Consider the following 19423-nt stretch of genomic DNA (forward strand, 5'->3'; position numbering starts at 1 on the left):
TAAATTTGTTTCTTGTGCAAAAAAAATAAATTATTTTTAAATTTCGTGATGTACTTTTGGCTACATGCGCGTCGTTCGCGCATGCGTAAATTGGTACGAGGAGTCTCGAGAAAAGGTTTGGTCGCAGTGTGAGCTAGCCAGGCTGAAACTCGGGCAGTCGGTAAAGAAGGAAGGGTTTCGTCCCGATGTTACCGGCTGGACTCGTCAGTGAGGCTCGACGGCCGGTAACATCTGCCTCATACGCTCGAAGTGCGTCAGTCGCTATGCGAACTTATATACTTAGGGAGCGTATTTCTTGCCGCTCGTGGCTGGCCGATGCTATCTCGATGTGGATGAGCGGAATCATGAGACCGCCACATACTGATAAATTTATGAAAAAATTCGTATATAAGCATGTGTCCCTCCTTTGGTTTGTTTGTTCGCCGCCATACGGCCAAGATCCCCGCAGAGCGTTGCCGCTGGAAAAACTCTCAGGGATCCTAGAATTAAATTCAGACAATTTCTGAATGTTTGGGTTGCGTTGGCTGCTCGACCAATGCCTGCTACGTATTCATTTTAGATAAGTGCTTACTCTAACTGAATGTATAACCTCGGAGTCTGTTATTGTATATACCTAATAATTTATTTTGATTTTATTACTTTGTACGTAATTTATTTATTACAGGCTAGTTCAATTACAGAATCGACGCAGCTAATCTTAATTGTCAACAATAAATAACATTGTTATGTTTATTTATCACCTAAAAAAGTGTGAGCAGTGGTACCGGCAAGTTTTTAGTTCAATAAGGTGAATACGGCACTGGTCAAGCAGCCGACACAACTCAAACATTCAGAAATCTAGTGCCTTAATTTATACGGTCCCTGAAAGCAATTTTTCCAGCGGCAACACTGTCCCCGGACCCCTGCTATCATAAAAAGCTGGAATACTATACGTATATATATCGAACCAAGTTATTATCAGAGATGTCTGACAATGAGACAGGTGTTATCATCAACAGTCTAGCTTCATTACCGATTTTGGTCGGTAACACTGAGTCGAATACATTGGCTACTCAGGCCCTCGCTACATATGCGCATACGCGCGCGTACGAGGGCGTACAAACGCGTACAAATCGCTAAAAATTTTGATAGTGCCAACAACAGAAAGTTACCACTATTTCTCGCATGCCCCAAACGAACACACTTACTCCCGGAACAAACGTATCATAACGCTATATTATTGAAGGTTATGATACGTTTGTCCCGGGAGTAAGTGTGTTCGTTTGGGCCATGCGAGGAATAGTAGTAACTTTCTGTTGTTGGCACTATTAAAATTTTTAGCGATTTGTACGCGTTTGTATGCGCTCGTACGCGCGCGTATGCGCATATGTGGCGAGGGTCTCACGAACACGAAGTTAACTAATATATCTGCGCTACTTCCGCCATTAACGGTTTACACTTTTGATTGGTTGATTCGGTAGATCCAGAGGAATGTGCCAAAACGTGCGTGGTTTTCCCAATCTGTATTCATAAGAATCAAAAAGTAAAATTAGTTGTCACACATCGTTTATTTATTATTATTTTTTATTTACTGCCGAAGAGTTGTACAAATCATGGGGAAGAAACGGAAAGGTAAATAAATAAATCTTATTGATAATTAAATTTGTTAATTGTCAAGTGTACAATATCTATCAAATATATTTCTCAAAACATTAATATAAACTTTTAAAGTCAATTTGAATTTAGTTTAACATTTCATTTTGAATGATAAAATACGATTATTAAATATGCCGTTAAATCTTTGATATATTGTTAGAATTTACTGAAAGTAAGGAAGCTCGTATGATAATGACTATTACTGATATCATTCGAGAGCTTTTAAATGCATATGAGGAAAACAAAGATGTGGATTTAAATAAGTTAAAAACTCAAATATCTGCAAAGTATGGACTCTCGTCATCACCTAAATTAGTCGACATTATTGCTGCAGTTCCATATGATGTCAAACACATTTTATTACCAAAACTCAAAGCAAAGCCTATAAGAACTGCTAGTGGGGTAATTGACATTTTGTTAGTAAAGTAATTTATTGATACATATAAATAAAAAATCATATCTATTCAGATTGCTGTTGTTGCTCTCATGTGCAAGCCACACAGATGTCCTCACATAAACATGACAGGAAATATTTGTGTTTATTGTCCTGGTGGTCCTGATTCAGATTTTGAATATTCTACACAATCTTACACTGGATATGAGCCAACATCAATGAGAGCAATAAGAGCCCGTTATGATCCTTTTCTTCAAACTAGACATAGAATAGAACAGGTTTGTAAATATTTAAACATTTCTTATTAATTATATTTTATTTGTAAAAATAAAATAAAATAAATTTTTTTTCATTAGTTGAAACAATTAGGACACAGTGTTGACAAAGTCGAATTCATTGTTATGGGAGGAACATTTATGTCTTTACCGGAAGATTATAGGGATTATTTTATAAGAAATTTACATGATGCTCTCTCAGGACATGTGAGTAATAATGTAGCAGAAGCTGTGAAATATTCAGAAAGAAGTAGAACTAAGTGTATAGGTATTACAATTGAAACTCGACCAGACTATTGTCTAAAAAAGCATCTTTCAGATATGCTTAATTATGGGTAAGTAATATGTAACATTATTCATTGATTAACTTGTAGTCATTGTAAATTAAAAATAAATGTGTCAAATAGGTGCACTCGACTTGAAATTGGAGTTCAATCTGTGTATGAAGATGTAGCCAGAGACACTAACAGAGGCCACACAGTTCGTGCAGTATGTGAAAGTTTTTCCATGTCTAAAGATGCTGGTTTTAAAGTAATTGCCCATATGATGCCAGATTTGCCAAATGTAGATATTGAAAGAGATATCGAACAATTTATTGTGAGTTGACTGGAAAGATGTGTATAAAGATTTTCATTTCATTTTATATTAATATTAAATAACTTATTTACTATTAGGAATTTTTTGAAAATCCTGCATTTAGAGCAGATGGATTGAAAATTTATCCCACTTTAGTTATAAGAGGCACTGGTTTATATGAACTTTGGAAAACTGGAAGATATAAAAGCTATCCTCCTCTGACACTTATTGATCTTATAGCACGTATATTAGCTCTCATTCCACCATGGACTCGAGTTTATCGAGTACAAAGAGATATTCCAATGCCACTAGTAAGGTATGAATTCAGAGGATAATTATTATTATGTGATTTAACAAAAAATATTATTACAGTTCAGGCGTTGAACATGGTAATCTTCGTGAATTAGCTTTAGAAAGAATGAAAGACTTGGGCGTCACATGTAGAGATGTAAGGACTAGAGAAGTTGGTATTCAAGAAATCCATAATAAAATTCAACCTTACGAGATTGAACTAATACGTCGAGATTATGTAGCAAATAACGGATGGGAAACATTTTTATCGTACGAAGACCCGTTACAAGATATTTTAGTAGGATTATTAAGACTTAGGAAATGTTCATCTGATACATTTAGGTACTGTTTATAAATATAATTGGAGTTATAATTTACTAATTTTCAATAAAATTCTGTAGATCTGAATTGAAAGAAAAATGTTCTATTGTGAGGGAACTTCATGTCTATGGAAGCGTTGTTCCTGTAAATGCCCGCGATCCTACAAAGTTTCAACATCAAGGATTTGGTATGCTACTTATGGAAGAAGCAGAACGAATTGCAAAAGAAGAACATGGTTCTACTAAAATTGCTGTTATTTCAGGTAACATGTGTTTACAAGCCTTGTTTTGTCTTAAATATTTTAAATAGAAGAAAATATTAAATTTATTAAATGTTTACAGGAGTTGGAACTAGAAATTACTACAGGAAAATGGGTTATGAATTAGATGGACCTTATATGTCAAAGACTCTTTAATAAATTTGTTTTGTAAAAGGAATACTGGTATTTACAAGATTGCTTTGCCAGAGCCAAATATAAGGTAAACAGAGCATCCTATTATTTCTACAATGAAAATATACATAAATACAACAGCCCAACTGTGTGTTAAGTGTAAAATATGTCCAGCCAAGTATACACCCAGAAATCCTACAATAACATTAAAGTTAATTAAAATTTGATACTAATATAGACATGTTTTGAAATATAAAATTTATAATTCTTACCTGGTACTGAGCCAACAGTATTCATAAAACCAAAAACACTGCCTGAATGCTTTGGGGCTAAATCCGAGGGATTGACAACAATTGCACTATTGTGAAACCCTGATCCAGCAATTATTAAAGTCATATACAAAATTGCTCTCTCAGCTGAATCTGTTGTAGCTAGAAAGAAAAAATATAAGCTTGTAAGTAAAGTGTAAATAACTTAAAGTATTTCATAAAATTATTAAAATTTGTATACAAACCTATAAAGAGCAAATTTATGGATTGTATAGCAAAACAAGTAGTTTGTATAATTTTACGTGTGGCCGTTATAGAATAACCAGTATTTATAAGCTTCTCAGAAAGTGCTCTGCCTACAAATATAGATGGTATTGAAGCCAGCCAGGGCATCACATTTACGATCCAACTCTGTAAATAATTGTTTTTGTTTTCTTTATGAAGAAAGTTATTGAGAGAAAAGTAAGAAAAGTAAAAAGTTACTTTAACTTCTGGAAATGTGTCATGAAAGTATGTAGGCATCCATGATAATAGAATAAAAAAACAATTGTTTTGACATGCATGACCAATTACACAAGACCTGAAAAAATGTTTTACATTAGATATTGGATAAATTATATTAAAACAAGTGTTATTCAGTTAAAGTTAATAAAGAAAACAAGTCATTAGACTGTATCTACCATTATTACCAGAAAGGTGCTTTTGTTATCAGCTCTCTTATTGGCAATCTATTACTGGATGAATATTTACTAATTGTAGGTCTTCCATTTAATAACATTGAATGGTAAATAAGAATCATTGTCCATGCGACACTTATGATCCCTAAGTTCAATTCAATTACAATTTTTAATCATTTGTTTATCACTTCGAGTTAATGAACAAGCAAAATAAAAACAATATCTATTGTTTACCTAGGACTCTGAAAACAGTGTCCCATTTATAATTCTCCAATACATAAGAGCCTAGAACTCCTGTTAAAAGGGTTCCCAATGCAGAACCTGAAGTAACTAGGCTAAAAAATGAGGCCCTTTCTGATTCGGTCAGTCTCTGACTTGTTAAGCTAATCATACTAGGAAAATGCATTCCTAAAAATACATCGGGAGATTATAAATACTGAACAGTAAAGCTTCTATGAAAATGAATAATTACCTTGAAATGCTCCATTGATGACTCTAGCAAAAGCTATAATCTGAATAGAGTAATCGTCTTTGGAAAAATATCTAATAATATCAGGTAAGAAGAAAGTGGAGGTACCCCAACCTACAGCAGCGATCCACATAATACGATGTCCACCAATTCTATCACTGATATATCCACCTAACACTTGTGTTAATGTGTAGCCCCAGAAAAAGCTGGAGAGAATTATCCCAGAGTCTGGTTTGCTCCATCCTCTTTCTTTTCCAATTATTGGCACTAAGAGAGGAACAGATGTTCTTGATGCATAAACAAGACAAGTTCCACTCAGCAGTATCATTCCCCATTTCAAGCGTTCTTTTCTGTAAAATATTAATTACGATCGACTACTACGGCACAAATAATTTATTGACTCTCATTGCAACACTAAATGTTAAATTTTCAAAGAGAAAATACACGTTGATAATAAGTTTCCTACCTTGTCCAATACAAATTGACATTGTCATGAATCTGCATTAGATTTGAAAGGCAAAAGAACGCCAAAACTCATTTGATATCCTCGCGCAGTGTCCACATATAACGTTTATCTATATTCTATTTGTATTGGTTCCAACTAGCTTTTCCGAGAGTACACTGTACGTCCTATATGTACTGTATATATTGTGAGTCGCTTGATGTTTGGTCTGAATGCTCAACCATCTTTGTTTCGATTTATCTTGACCTGCGCGGGCTTTTTATCGAGCGCGACTTACAGATTAACGTGGCTCGTAAAAATTGAGGTAAGATAGAAAAAACAGTTTTATTTCGAAGAAAGTCACGTTGAGTTATAACAAGTGGGTTTCATACAAAAAAAACAAAAAACAAAAAAAAAAAACAAAAACACAAATTTAAGACTGGTAATGCAGTAAACGTTAGAGTATAGAATCACAATGAATAATTGTGCTTTCTTATTTATCGGCGATGCTGTTTAACAACTCTTTAAGCGAGTCTTCGTTGATGGTTTGCAGGGTCGACAGATTACTACTACTGAACGTCTCATCTGCACGATGATGGTGGTCCACTTGCACTGCACTGGCGCTGCTGTTCATCGGTGGAAAGCAGTCCTTGGTCTCGCTCGAATTGTTTTCCGAACTGTTGACTGGCGATGACAGCCTCAAGTGTTCCATTTCCGCGGACGGAGTTGTCATCTCGTTATCCAGTATCATCGATAGGAAATCGCGCGTGTTGCTCGAGTCGTTCTTGTCGAATGGTTTTTCAGCTGAGGCATTTCGCTTTGCTATCTGACTCCACAATTCGTTCGAATTTTCATGTTGATTGACGTTCTTGGTATTGAACGATTCACCCCACAAGTTGGCGTTCTCAGTCGCGTCTTCGCTCTTGGAACAACTGTCTTCTTTGAATTCCATTCGATGGGGCTGTTCTTCGCTCCACATATTGCTCATTACAGCGTGGCTCTCGCCGTTGGCTTGTTGGTTTGTTTGCTTGGCGGTTTGTTCGCTCGTCGAAGTTTGGTTAGATTCATTGCCGACCTCCGTCTTTTTTTTCAGTACGTGCTGACCGTCGTTGCCCAAAACCAAGATGTACTGATTATCTTCGCTGGTCACCGAATCGTCCATGCTGTGCTCGTCTTGCGACGACATCTCCAGCGTGTCTCTCATCTCGAAATTGTCGTTGTCCAAGGAAGCTTGCGACGCCTCACCGGATCGCTGCTCCGAGCCGTCTTGCGGCTGCATTGGACACTTGTGAGTCCTTTGACTGACCTGTCGTTGAGATTCATAAGCAGTTTCGTCAGTGTGAAGAACGCGGAGGTCCGTCGAGGATTACCTTGTATCTGAAGCTTTTGCCGCAAGCCAGACACTCGTATGGCATTGCGCCAGTGTGAATACGACGGTGCACCAAGTAAGACACCCTTTGCCGGAAACATTTGCCTGGAAATGCAATTCGGTTACGCGATGGGCCTCTTTCAATTCCGTCAAAGTGCTGCATTGAACTTTGAGCCTTTGCGGAACATACCGGCAATATTAGTTAGAAAACAACCAAAGTGAGAGAAAAGCTAAGTCGTATTTTTGGAAGCTACGTACACGAGTGTACACGAGCGCGCCACAGACACACACACACACACGCGCAGAGAGTGAGAGAGAGAGAGAGAGAGAGAGAGAGAGAGAGAGAGGCGCGCACGTCGTACCGCAAGTTTCGCAAGAGAAGGGTTTCTCGCCGGTGTGAATCCTCTCGTGATTATGCAGCGTGGACAATTCTTTGAAAGAGCGGCCGCAAGTGTTGCAAGTGTGCGGCTTGTCGTCTTTGTGATAGAGTCGATGCTTGTGATAAGACTGCTGAAAGGTGAAGGTCTTGTCGCAAATGTTGCACTTGTAGGGCATCTCGCCCGAGTGCAGGCGCTTGTGCTTCTTCAGGAAGTACTTGGTAGTGAACATTTTGCTGCAGATGTCGCACTCGAACTGCTTGGTGTCGTGGATTTTGATGTGCTGGGTGACTTGGTGCTCCTGCTCGCGGGTCAATCGTAGCGTTGCTGTACACGCGGTTCATTGCGATCGAGACACGTCGCTCTGCCATTACTCACCTTTTTGAAACTCTTGCCGCACGTCGGGCAGATGTAGTTGCCCTCGGGCTCGTCGCTCGCTGGCTCGTCGTTTTGAATCGGCTCTGGAATCGGCTCTTGAGTTGGCTCTTGAATCGGCTTCGGGGCCGGCTTCGACGCTGCGTTCAAATGGTTTTTGCATTATGACGACGATCGACAATATCGAGTGCGCGAACCGACGGCACCGAGTGGCGAGGTCGCTCCGTGGCGAGTCGTTAAGAGAAAGAAAAATACAAAATAATCACTGGATAATCTCGTGGTTATGAATGTTGGCTTTATTCGATCAACTTGAAAGAACAGAACAGAACAGAAAGACAGTGAGCCAGAGTAAAAAAAGGGAAGAGAGAGAGAGAGAAAAGCGGCAAATTCAACTTGACTTGCGCATCCTCTTCTGATGCATACGCAGGATAGAAAAGTAACTCATCTTGTAAATACCTCTTGGCACATGGACTCCGGGATGAGCGACTCTCATGTGGACCATCAGACTGCCGCGCATCTTGAAGACCTTGGTGCACAGGTGGCACGGATAATTCTTCATGAGGTCGTCCGGCGACACGCTCGCGTCCTTTTCTTTGATCATGTGCACGAGCTGCTTGTGCAGAATCAAGACGTTGCGCCCCGGGAAGCTGATGCCACAGACGTTGCAGCGCTCCATGCGCTCGCCGGCCGCGAGTATCTGGGTGGATTTGACGACCGGCTTGCCGCTGCTCGTCGCCGTCGCCTCGGCCGCCTTCGGCGAGGCGGGCCTCGAGCAGTCGTACGCCTCGTGGAATGTGCCCAGCGGCGAGGAGCTGATCTGAGCGGATTTGACGAGCTCCTCGAGGCGGTCCGTGTGGGATCTCTGGGGGAACGCGGGAGAGGACTCGCTGGGCTTCGCGCCTTCGCGCCACGAGGCCTGGAACAGAGAAATCGCGCCCTCGTCAAGAAACCGAAGGCTTCGGCACTCGTCGCTCGGCAGCGATACCCGTGCACTTTGCTGCTGCTCGAGTTCAGCGGCACGGCTTGGAGCCCCGAGCTCTATCAGATCGGCACTCGCGTTCGGCTCCGCCATGCCGTTGCAAGCTACGCCCGTCGCCGCCTGGATCGTCTGATAGAGGCTCGCCTGCTCGTGCGGCTTGACTATCGGCTCCATCAGGTCTGCCGAGAATAGCTTGGGTTGAGAGCCGACGTTCTGCAGGAAAATCACCTGGCTCGGGCCGTTCTGCGCGCCGTTCTGCGTGCACACCAAACAAACGACATTAGCTTCCGCTCGATTCCCCGGAGCTTGCAAGCATTGCCTGTGCGCTCTGCACCGGAATCATGCCACTCCCGTCCTTGATGGTCGTCAGGTTGCGAAAAGTCTCGATCTCGTCGATGGGTATGTAGATCCCACTGCCCGTGTTATCTCTGCTGGTATCCTTCACCTGGACGTTGTTCGCGTCCAGCACATTCCACGACTGAATGGCGCTGCGCACGATTTGGGCGTTGTTGGCGTTCTCGATGAGCTTGGCGGACTCGTTGCCGCCGCCGACTGGTGTGTTACCGGAACTGACCGTGTGGCCGAACAAGTGAATGGTCAGCTTGTCGATACCCAGTAGCACTTCGTTGCAAACTGGGCACGCCAGTGGACGCGTCGACACACTGACAAGACCAGCTCGCAGTGAATCCAGTGTCAGGAAACCCGGTTGCGAGCATAACGGACATGCCAGCAAGCGAGCACACATCTTTTCCTTCTCGATCGAGACGATTGCCTGCCGAGTGCAATTTGCTAGCGCATCCTTATTGGCGAGCCTGCTCGAAGACCATTTCAGAATTTCAGGCTGGCTTTTTCAATGTTTTAATGAATGACGATTGAATCTGGTGCGTATATATAACAATCAAATGTTAATGACAAATGCAACGTGTCAATATCTTCGCGAGGATTCCGTGCTGATTCGAACCGCTTCGACAAAGGAATAAGTAACACCGACAAAATGAAACAACGTCCACGCAGCTTTTGTAATATAATAATCAATCTCGATTAAGTTGACGTAGTACAGAGAACCAGCTCGGCAACAGTTTTATCGACAATTATTTCATAAATACCCACCGAATAAAAGACGGCGTCATCGTTTTTGCAGCTTCGCGCCTTGTTAATCGAACGGAAATTCTCGTATGCCAGGCGATTAAGTAATGCTCTATCATATTATTTCACGAAAATGCAGTTGTATAAAAAAAGACCTTCGAAGCTACCGATTTGGCAAGGCACAAGCGAAGAAAAAACAAACGAACAACAAACAAACGATCGACAGCTAAAGAATACGTAATCGCGAAACACGCACAGAGACAAAAAAACAACAACGTGGGTTGCTTATTTAATACATACAGAAAGGTTTATTTATAATCATCAGCGTCGAGTCGATGCCCAGACTGTGGCTAAACTGTCGAATTGACATATGGCTTAAAAACCTATCAATAGCACTTTTTCAAAGCGTATGAATGAGTTTAGCCGTCTAGTAGACTGCACACTTCTTACGCAGCTCGTCCCAACTATTTTCGGCCCAAAATTATAATCGTCGGGAAGTACAAGATGAGATCGTGCGGTTGTTAGTTCAACGTTGTCGAGCGTCCTGCTCGTATTGTTCAATAATACCACTTAACACTCGCGCTTATTTTTCTTCTCCTTTTTCTCAATCAAAGACACAGTTACATCTTCTCGTTTTTTCTCCTAATTCAAACTTTACATTCGATTACGACGACGAGGCTGCCGATAGCAGCGCAGCTTTCGTATTCTTGGCTGCTCGAACTTGCACGCGCCGACCTCCACTAAATATAGAGGCACGTTTTGGAGCGGGGCAGATTTTCATTTGATGAGCTGGCTGTTAAATGTCAGTAAACGTTTTCAAAATGGTTAAACGAATATTTAAATAAAATCGACAATGTCTATTAAAACGTTATCTGGACTTTTATTATTCAATGTCATGTTATATAAAAAGCTTAGTTCTAATTATCGATAGTAGTATAAAAAAATAACGATATAAATATTCATTTTAGCTAGAGGATTCAGCTCAAAAGAGGACACTTGTAAGGTAGGCCATCCTTGCAGCAATATTCTCGACCAGCAGATAAGTTTGTATTTACCCATTCGTCTTTGCAGTTTTTGATGAATAAGTATGCCTGCAATAAATTGTTATTTTTATGTTTTTGATATTACAAATATCCATTAAATTGTTTATAACATTATTTTTTTAAATCTTTCAATTAAAAAAATACTTTTATGGTATAGTTAATAAAATTGTAAATATAAATGAAAAATATTAACTAATTGACAAATAAATTATTTAAATAAATTTACTCTTTCTTTATGAATATCCCTTTCAATAGATCCACAAAGAATATTTGGACTGTTGGGTAAGTGTTTTACAATCTGAAACAATACAATAAATTATTTTTTTAATGCATTTGAATAGAAATAGGTAAATTGATGTAGGTAATTCAAAATTTTCTCACCATATCTAAGCATTTGTTAATGCACATTTTATTTCCAGCACTTGTACATGGGTATGTTTCACTCATTTCATGAAGAAGAGCTGGATTTCCACTGGGTGATATTTTGTTTCCTTTTTTTAATTGACCACTCAAGAAAACACCACAACTACATGGAATTAATGATGGTTCTGATTTTATCGTAGTAACTGGTATTTCTGTTGTTGTAGTCATTACTATTGGTGGTATGGTTTCTGTGATTGAATTGTCCTCGTGTCCATGTATTAGTGATACTAGTAATAGTATACCAAAGAACTGATACATGTTTACCTAAGAAGTCAGTAAATGATTAATTTATCAAAATACTTGTGATAAAATCGTGGAATAGTGGATACTCACTAAAATTTTAATGAATGTAGTAGCTTTGATGAATTGAGTACAAATGATCTGCTTAAAGTTCTTTCTTGCTTTATCCTCTTACCAAACTTTGTGTATTGAAATGTTGAAATCAAAATGTATGGAATGAAAGTGCTTGCTTTGCATATTCGTTAAATGGCTGATGTAACATTCACATTCATATGTATATTGAGGCCCACTTTAATATGTACATTACTCTTCATAATCTTATATGTTAAATAAACTTCATAATATAATATTCAAACAAATGTGCCTACTTATTTAATCGTTTATTTTGTAAATATGATCTTTTGAGTTTTATTTGCATTTGTTACTAACTTAGCTTCCCCTTCCATTACAATTCTTTCTGAGTTTGCTACACAAGTATATTTACATTTAACTATTTTTCTTACTGATGTTATCTCAACAGAAATTTCAACAGTGTCTCCAACATAACATGGTTTTGGGTAGCGTAGTATTTGTTCTACTACAACTGTACCAGGTCCAGGCAATTTGGTACCAAGAATACCAGATAAAAGTCCATTCAAAAAGGCTCCATGAACAATATTTTTGGTTGAATTTATATGTATTGGATTATAATCATTAGTTAGTTGAGCAAATCCAAGAACATCATCTTCGGTTACTGTTCTTTGAATCGAAACTCTATTTCCAATTTTAAGGTCTTCCAGAGTTGCTGTTGCACTTGAACTAGAGGGTGTTTTGCTACAATATTTTTTTGCCGAGGCAAGTATTGTGCGAAACATTTTTGCTTTTTTCATTGCTTTTTTGTTTTAATAACTTTTAATAAGGCGTACTACTTGTACTTGCAGTTGCAGTTGTACTTGTTGTAGTATTTGTGCTTTTATTTGTATCACAAGTTTTGTTCTGACTAGTTTTCTTGTTTGCTGTTGCTATCTTCCTTAAATGTAATTGAGTGCTGAAATTAACATTGCACAAATCTTTCAAGAATATAATTGCTATGTTTTTTATTCTAGGATTTATGCTCTTAGATAATTCAGTGATTCTTTTCACATTTGCAAGTGATGTAATCTCATTTCTTGAGCTGGGAGTATCCAAATAAATCAAAGATGTTATGGCTGATAATACTATGGATTCTTCATTACTTGATAAGAGAGTTGAAATACTTTTTATTCCATGATTTCGAATAATATATTCTCTACTCAATGGTTCTGTAAACAAAAAAATGTAATGTTTAGATTTTCACTTTCACAAGTATGTGATTTTATAACTTTTCCTTTACCTAAACAAATATTACAAATTCCTCCAATAGCATAAGAAACAATTTTATTGTTATTGTCTTCCAGTGCTTCAAAAAATAAGTCAAGTATTCTCAATCTCCAAAGATAATCATAATTCACTGGATCATATGCAAAATTTGCTAAATTAGCCAATACTTGTTCTTTTGCCTCTGAAACAAAAAGTATTGATAACTGCATTTTGTTTTGAGGAATAAGGTTACGTTATATTCGTACTCGTCAGTTTCAATAATATTGTAATTTTTATCTATTTTTTAAAATTATTCTCAACTGTTTCGAGACCTACCTCGAGACTTGCTTGCGTTATATTCATTGACTAACTGTTGTAAAAAGGCGAAGCGTCCGACCCCATGTTTCCCTGTTTTCTTTATCAACTGCTCTTTCGTTGAGAACATTACACAAGTTATGCAAACCTCATCTTGTGTAGGGGTATCATATCTGCGCGTGTAGATTACGCATCCCTTGATTACGCTTTCAATCGAGCGTGCAGATTAGACTTATTCATACATTTAACGATAATTTACAACACAGTTAACTTTTATCTTTGACAATATCGACACTATTTTATACTCTAACTGGAAATGGCTTTATTTACGTTATTACCTCAAAACATCCGCTAGAAAGTACAAAATAAAAACACGTGTATTCATATATATATATATTTATGGATGTGTTAAGTTTGGAGTAGAACTGCGATTAATATAGGCTCTGCACAGCTTCATACTGCCACCTGCGATGAGTACACAATCGTTCTGTATTACCGACAGTAAGATTTCAAAACAAAAATTATATTTTTATTTTTAAATGCTGTGCATAGGCATAGTTTATTGTAAAATCAAGATTTTGAAAATATAAATGTTTCATACTATATTAAAATAAATATTAAAATAAAATTATTGTCAAAACATAATTATACACCGGGTGTGGGTATTTATCTTGAAAGATTATCAATAAATTATTAATAAATAAATTTAATGAGTAGTAACATTATCTACGTGTATTTAAATAAAAAATTTTAATAGGTAAATATGATGGATACGAAAATATATGTGTAGGTGTTGTTCGAACAGTTTCAAAAAACGTTCAGAGGGCGGTTACGTCCCCGACACTTTTCAAGAAACCAACTTTTTAGTTTCAACAATTTCGTCGAGAAAAAGCAATTCATTGTAGGGTGTTCAATTGTTTATTGTAAATTTGTACAAAATAAGTACAGCCGTTGTTTGACAAAGGTATATTGACAATTTACGATTAGTTTCGCAAATCATTTTTTATTAATACTGGAAAATGGAATTACTCACAGAAAAGCAAGTTGCAGAATTAATTGTTGGTAGGCTTTAATGATTTCTGTCTCCACATAAATCAATTAAGTTTTTTGACCGAAAAGTCACTCAATTTTATTAATTTTTTTAAGAATATGAAAACAAAGTGAAAGTTTTAATAGAAAAAATAAAAGATGAGCTGCAAAATAGAAAAGAGCTCAAGAAGAAAATTGAAGAAGTCAAGCAGAGAGAAGCTCTCCAGCTTCAAATTTTAGACAGGTCAGTCATTTATATTGTAATTATTAAATTTTAAAAACAATTTTTTTAGTATTTTAATTTACTATTAGAATCAATATATTTTATACAAAAACTTTAAGACTTGTCTGACACTATTGTATTTGCTTCTGTGTTCATCCCGTATATAAACGGAAAAAATTTTAACTCACTCGTTATTTGTAAGATTGGAGGAATCTGAAAAATTGGTGAGGAAACAGATCGATTTGGTTGCAAAAATGGAGGATAATGAATCCTTGAAACAGCGTGAATTGATAAAGAAGTACAAGCATATGTTAGATGAGCAGAAAAGCATTTGGCAGAAATACAAGGTACCTTACCAAATACTAGTATTTTAGACTAATTTTAATATTATATATTATATTGATTTTCGATACACAGGAAGAGTATGAAAGTTTAGCGTCAGTGAGAAAAATACGCCAAGCTGAAGCAAAATATATGTGCACATCGATTAAACATCGATTAGTTTCGAAGAAAATGAAAGAAGCACAGCGTATGGTGCAGTTAAGAGAACTAGTCAGAAAAAAGCAAGAGCAAGCTCTAGTCATCAAATTTGCTCAACTGATGCTGGACTACATGAAAAGACAAAAGCATTGTCGAGAACTGTGGGATTTTAATAGAAAGCTCACGGAGCAAGTACAACATTTGCGACAACAAGTAAATTTTTTCTTATTGCCTTCCATTTCCATTTACTTTTTCAAATGGGATGTATTTCAAAACTTTTTTACGTTTAAAGCTTCAAGAAAAAGACAATTCTAAGAAACAAAAATTAAATACTGAGCTCCAAAAAGCTTCGGCGTTAATGAAACCTCAAAAATTACCTCAAGTAGATCTGTCGCGTTTTATTATACACCGACATAAAGGACAAGACAAGTTAGGTTTGTATTTTCAAAGAAATTTCTAAAAACTTTATTATATAATTATTAAACATATGAATATATTTCAGACACTATGTCCATCAATTCATATATTTTGGAGGAAGAATACATCAATAACAATGGGCAGAGCAGTCAAAAATTAGACAGTAGTCAAAATAAAGGTGGGAATTCTAAAAACTTTTTAAAATTTTGAGATTTTGTTCAATGTTTATTGTTATAAAGAATTTTTTTCATAGCTATGGACATAGATACTCAAGATATTATGCCAATGGAAATCGATACTGAAGAAATCAATAGTCAAGAGTGTGAACTAGTTCATTCCAAAGAATCGCCGAGAAAACTTGATTTCAAGGGTGCTTCTGATAATGAGGGCAAAATTCAATCCACTCCGCTTTTAGATGAATGCAACGTTGGCGAATATAATAGAATTGTTAGTTATATGCAATCACTGGTTTAATATGAAAAGATTTTTGTATATATTATGTACATGAAAATTGTATTTTATTTATTTTAAACTAAGAAAGATGTCTTGAGTAAGCTTTACTAATTTAATTTTAGTGTAAATATTTGTTACAGTTCGATCAAGCGGTAGACAGCCAAGAGAGCCATTCAAATGCGAACTCATCCAGAAAACGAAGTAAGATTTTTTCTTTCATTTTATATTTTCATAAAAGTCATCCATAATATTCAATAATTGCATCTTAATAATTATGGTTAATCTATTTTATGATAATATTATGATTTGTTTTTTAGTAAATAAAATACAGCAACAAAACAAAGAAAACATGCCGCTGAATGTAAGTATTGCAAATGATGGAAAAGTACAAAACGTTCAATTCTCTACTTCTCCCCGTTGCCCAATTGTGACATCAACAAAGGTGACAAAAAGCTCGTTCCAAGAAAAGCATTCGCATAATCAAACTAACAAACAAGAAATTATTCAACAACAGCAAAACAGTTAGGTACTAAAACACTCGTTGCAGGAAAATCAACAACACAATCAATTGCCTCACCAATCTTTGCAAGAGGCGTATCAAGAGCAACGATTATCACGGCATCCATCTCAAGAAACGTATCAACAGCAACAAGTATCACGACAATCGTCTCAAAAAATGTGTATACAGCAACAACAAACACATCAACAAAATCATCATCAGCAGGAGATGTACTTGCGAGACGAACAACGCTCAGAACTGCGCCAACAAACTCAGAAAATGGAAGTGTCGCCACAGAATTCGGAGCAATTGGATTTTTCGAAGCGTTCATCTACCAACAAGCCAGTGATCGTATCGAATGATTATGTAAACTACGATCTGCAAGCTCTTAACTACAAGGTAGGAATATTTTTCTAGATAATAAATGTGACTTCAACGTATGTTTAGATTATTTAAATGAGTAACACGCTAAATTTTGAATAGCGGTCAAGCAAATTTCAAGCACCAGTAGAACCAGCACCTCAAACGTTGTCTGAAATATCAACAACTAGGAGTACTTCAGCTATGACGAAAATGAAATCGACGCCAGTCACCTACCAACTTCCTTTCGGAAATGGAGTCCAGCAAAATGAAAACATCACTCCGAAAACCGCAGTAATAGAGCCGTCAAGTATGATGTCTACAACCATGCATTCAGCTGACAATAGTTATAACTTCCCTGATAATATCTCATATATTCTTGGCAGTGAGATTACTGAGCCTGGAGGTAGTTTTGAATTGGCAAGGCGTTTGTATGGTAAACTTTAGCAAAATAGCTTTTTAAATTTTTTTCATACGAACGAATAAAAAAATGTTTTAATCGTAGACTCTGATCTGAATTCTGAGGACGGTGATCTAGATTATGACAAGTTTATGAGAAATGCGTGTTCTCCAATGCAGAAGATTAGTCCTAAAATGCAATATCCGCAACCACCGGAAAATATTATTGCTCAGTCACCTGCCAATTATTCTAAAAGTCAGAATATTCAAGATTCAAGTATGCAGTGAATCATTTGTTTGAGAATCCGAATTTTATATTTGTTAGTTATCATATGTTTAATTTTTTTATTTCAGGCATACGAGCTTTTACTTTTGGAGTATTCGCGAAGAAACAACGAAAAGAAGAAACAACACAGCGCACTTTTTTCTAAGATTCCGAAATTATTTTTTCTTTAACCTAGAATTAGCTGATGATAGATTTTATTCTATTTAAAAAGAGTTAACCATCTCTATTAGTCTTTAATTTTATGCCTTTTAATAGAATATTATTTTTGGTTAACGGTGAATCAATTGACAATTCAAATAAGATCATTAATTGTTCTCAACAATTGCAATCGAAACGATAATACGTAATTTCGTTATAATAATTTTTTGAAATAGATTCGGTATATCGTCGGTTCATTTACCAATTGTTCAAAAGTGAACACTACTGCAGTAAGAAATATTTGTTGAGAAAATTAATATCAAGGCGTCGTCCACTGTCATTCAATCAGCTGCATCTCGTTTAAAAGCACAGAGAAAGTACAGAAAAGAATTTTAAGCGAGTCAACAGCATCTGCTGGTCTCAATAACATTTAACGAAACGTTGAATATAAAGCAGCCGCACGCGTACATAACAGACCAACTCGATCACTTAGAAGTGGCGAAGCCGCGGGTCGCTTAATTTTCCTGAAGGCATTGATAAACAAGGTCCCCTGCGCGCATTGCGCCGCACAGTGTGTCATTAATTAAACGTCACAGACTTATACAAAGCTCTTCCGACTTTTCAGGCGAGCTCGCGCGTCAGGAACAGCTGTCGTCTATGTCGCTGCTTTAGATTGAATTAGTTTAACGGATAGTGTAAGATGATACGGGAGGGGCGACGCGCGTGCCGTTCATGAATTCTTCCTCCACTTTAATCGCGAGGCGAGATGCAGCAGCTTGCGGTTATAAGTTGAATTGACGCTCTCTGTCTACGTCTCTCCAAAAGGAAAAGCAACAAAGACAAAGAAAGTGTTAAACTGTCCCAACGGAAGTAAAACCGCCACCTTTTGTCTGCGACGAGGCTACAAGATATAGCAAACCACAATTACGGAAGATTTAACATTTGTACGCTGCGCAAATTAGTTTCTTTTTGACAGGCCATTTACTTGAATATTTTCAAGTCCCGTGCGTGACGAATTAACTTCTTGATTGCATTAATTATATCTGATGAAAGCCACATCGAATTAATTTTGGAATAAAAGCTGTCCAGTTGAGTGCAGAATGAAATGCTCCGTTGCATATTTTTTTAATTTGACAATGCGTTGCGATTTAATAATAACGATGAAATATCAAATATGAAAATCATGTAATCAATCAATATCATTGCAGCAAATAAAATATTTGTGAAATACTCTTTACGTTGAATAATATGCAATATACTTAATATTAATATGTTATAAAATTGACCATTTTTATTAAAAACGCAAACTATTGACATCATGTTATTCGAGTAAAAAAAAAATCAAGGTACATATATTCATTTATCAATTTATCAACCTGATCTTTGTACGTAAACGAAAATTCAAATCCTTTGTGCTCGAAAAAATTCCTCATGTGCTTCATAACAGTTCATATAAAAATTCTTATAGAAAACTTTAATTGAAAAAATTTACAGGTGTTTAATAATGAAATTAAAAATTTAATTGTACTTAAATGCAATATTTCAATTTCAATATTTAATCGAAAACAGATGGAAACATAAAAGAAATAAAAACCACACGGATAGCTCACATTCGCTTTCCCATCAATCAATCAAGCAAAAGATCTTCATCGGCGTTCTATTTGATCATAGACGCGCAAGTATAAGTCGGCGTCTAGGTTGAGATGCGTCACGTAAGTATGCTCGTCATTACTGAAGTACAAGTCTATGTCTTGAGTATTTTTTTCTCTCAAAGCGGCCCTCTTCAGTTCATTCATCGACAACAGCCACTTGTCTCGTGGGCGGGGTATATAAAGCCGGCCTAATCTCACGCGAAGCTTCTCAGTTCGGGAAAAG

At 36.9% G+C, this 19423-nt stretch overlaps 5 protein-coding genes across 10 annotated transcripts; 1 reads left to right on the forward strand and 4 right to left on the reverse strand.

Annotated features, from left to right (window-relative positions):
* The first annotated feature begins 1249 nt into the window (after window positions 1-1249).
* LOC131671164 (elongator complex protein 3) lies at window positions 1250-3971 on the forward strand. Of its 2 annotated transcripts, XM_058947401.1 has the most exons (10): window positions 1250-1482; window positions 1580-1611; window positions 1796-2037; window positions 2104-2307; window positions 2386-2639; window positions 2712-2901; window positions 2979-3196; window positions 3253-3513; window positions 3573-3754; window positions 3834-3971. In XM_058947401.1, exons 2-10 carry the CDS (start codon window positions 1593-1595, stop codon window positions 3905-3907), a joined length of 1644 nt encoding a protein of 547 aa, XP_058803384.1. In that variant the 5' UTR covers window positions 1250-1482; window positions 1580-1592; the 3' UTR covers window positions 3908-3971. The 2 variants fall into 2 exon arrangements, with proteins under 2 accessions (XP_058803384.1, XP_058803383.1); XM_058947400.1 differs by having other exon boundaries at window positions 1250-1611.
* On the reverse strand, window positions 3834-5993 carry LOC131671165 (voltage-gated purine nucleotide uniporter SLC17A9). The gene is made up of 8 exons (XM_058947402.1): window positions 5765-5993; window positions 5302-5648; window positions 5064-5237; window positions 4842-4974; window positions 4636-4732; window positions 4398-4563; window positions 4156-4314; window positions 3834-4078 (listed from the first exon to the last, which is right to left on the reverse strand). The coding sequence occupies exons 1-8, from the start codon at window positions 5800-5802 to the stop codon at window positions 3939-3941; spliced, it is 1254 nt and encodes a 417-aa protein (XP_058803385.1). The 5' UTR covers window positions 5803-5993; the 3' UTR covers window positions 3834-3938.
* Window positions 5994-6178: 185 nt separating this feature from the next.
* On the reverse strand, window positions 6179-10700 carry LOC131671163 (zinc finger protein 252-like). 5 transcript variants are annotated; one of them, XM_058947395.1, is made up of 8 exons: window positions 10377-10700; window positions 10227-10281; window positions 9160-9652; window positions 8318-9095; window positions 7865-8001; window positions 7472-7787; window positions 7111-7214; window positions 6179-7046 (listed from the first exon to the last, which is right to left on the reverse strand). In XM_058947395.1, the coding sequence occupies exons 3-8, from the start codon at window positions 9583-9585 to the stop codon at window positions 6234-6236; spliced, it is 2574 nt and encodes an 857-aa protein (XP_058803378.1). In that variant the 5' UTR covers window positions 9586-9652; window positions 10227-10281; window positions 10377-10700; the 3' UTR covers window positions 6179-6233. The 5 variants fall into 5 exon arrangements, with proteins under 5 accessions (XP_058803378.1, XP_058803382.1, XP_058803379.1 ...); XM_058947399.1 differs by having other exon boundaries at window positions 8318-8777; window positions 8847-9095; window positions 10227-10699; XM_058947396.1 differs by lacking the exon at window positions 10227-10281.
* Window positions 10701-10746: 46 nt separating this feature from the next.
* Window positions 10747-11864, reverse strand: LOC131671166 (follicle cell protein 3C-1). Its single transcript, XM_058947403.1, has 4 exons — window positions 11726-11864; window positions 11351-11656; window positions 11196-11267; window positions 10747-11017 (listed from the first exon to the last, which is right to left on the reverse strand). The coding sequence occupies exons 2-4, from the start codon at window positions 11648-11650 to the stop codon at window positions 10904-10906; spliced, it is 486 nt and encodes a 161-aa protein (XP_058803386.1). The 5' UTR covers window positions 11651-11656; window positions 11726-11864; the 3' UTR covers window positions 10747-10903.
* Window positions 11865-12007: 143 nt separating this feature from the next.
* LOC131671203 (uncharacterized) lies at window positions 12008-13627 on the reverse strand. Its single transcript, XM_058947453.1, has 4 exons — window positions 13286-13627; window positions 12984-13151; window positions 12542-12912; window positions 12008-12510 (listed from the first exon to the last, which is right to left on the reverse strand). The coding sequence occupies exons 1-4, from the start codon at window positions 13392-13394 to the stop codon at window positions 12013-12015; spliced, it is 1146 nt and encodes a 381-aa protein (XP_058803436.1). The 5' UTR covers window positions 13395-13627; the 3' UTR covers window positions 12008-12012.
* Window positions 13628-19423: the final 5796 nt, after the last annotated feature.

Source organism: Phymastichus coffea, unplaced genomic scaffold (assembly GCF_024137745.1).
Source record: "Phymastichus coffea isolate CEN01 unplaced genomic scaffold, Cenicafe_Pcof_1.1 PCOF00120, whole genome shotgun sequence".
Lineage (NCBI taxonomy): Eukaryota > Metazoa > Arthropoda > Insecta > Hymenoptera > Eulophidae > Phymastichus > Phymastichus coffea.

Bases quoted from the DNA above. Each gene is read 5' to 3' on its own strand.
- LOC131671165 (XM_058947402.1), bottom strand. From the start codon at position 5,802: ATGCAGATTCATGACAATGTCAATTTGTATTGGACAAG. The intron at 4,975-5,063 runs GTAAACAATAGA...AATTGAACTTAG, and splicing joins CACTGTTTTCAGAGTCCTAG to GGATCATAAGTGTCGCATGG. The intron at 4,315-4,397 runs GTTTGTATACAA...TTTTCTTTCTAG, and splicing joins CATAAATTTGCTCTTTATAG to CTACAACAGATTCAGCTGAG.
- LOC131671163 (XM_058947396.1), bottom strand. From the start codon at position 9,585: ATGTGTGCTCGCTTGCTGGCATGTCCGTTATGCTCGCAACCGGGTTTC. The intron at 7,788-7,864 runs GTGAGTAATGGC...ACCCGCGAGCAG, and splicing joins GCGGCAAGAGTTTCAAAAAG to GAGCACCAAGTCACCCAGCA. The intron at 7,215-7,471 runs GTACGACGTGCG...TTGCATTTCCAG, and splicing joins CTTCTCTTGCGAAACTTGCG to GCAAATGTTTCCGGCAAAGG.
- LOC131671203 (XM_058947453.1), bottom strand. From the start codon at position 13,394: ATGTTCTCAACGAAAGAGCAGTTGATAAAGAAAACAGGGAAACATGGG. The intron at 12,913-12,983 runs GTAAAGGAAAAG...TTTTGTTTACAG, and splicing joins AATTTGTAATATTTGTTTAG to AACCATTGAGTAGAGAATAT. The intron at 12,511-12,541 runs AGTAGTACGCCT...AGTTATTAAAAC, and splicing joins CAACTGCAACTGCAAGTACA to AAAAAAGCAATGAAAAAAGC.
- LOC131671164 (XM_058947400.1), top strand. The intron at 2,640-2,711 runs GTAAGTAATATG...TGTGTCAAATAG, and splicing joins TCAGATATGCTTAATTATGG to GTGCACTCGACTTGAAATTG. The intron at 3,514-3,572 runs GTACTGTTTATA...AAAATTCTGTAG, and splicing joins TGTTCATCTGATACATTTAG to ATCTGAATTGAAAGAAAAAT.
- LOC131671166 (XM_058947403.1), bottom strand. From the start codon at position 11,650: ATGTATCAGTTCTTTGGTATACTATTACTAGTATCACTAATACATGGA. The intron at 11,268-11,350 runs GTGAGAAAATTT...GTATTGTTTCAG, and splicing joins TTAACAAATGCTTAGATATG to ATTGTAAAACACTTACCCAA. The intron at 11,018-11,195 runs GTAAATTTATTT...AATTTATTGCAG, and splicing joins GGGATATTCATAAAGAAAGA to GCATACTTATTCATCAAAAA.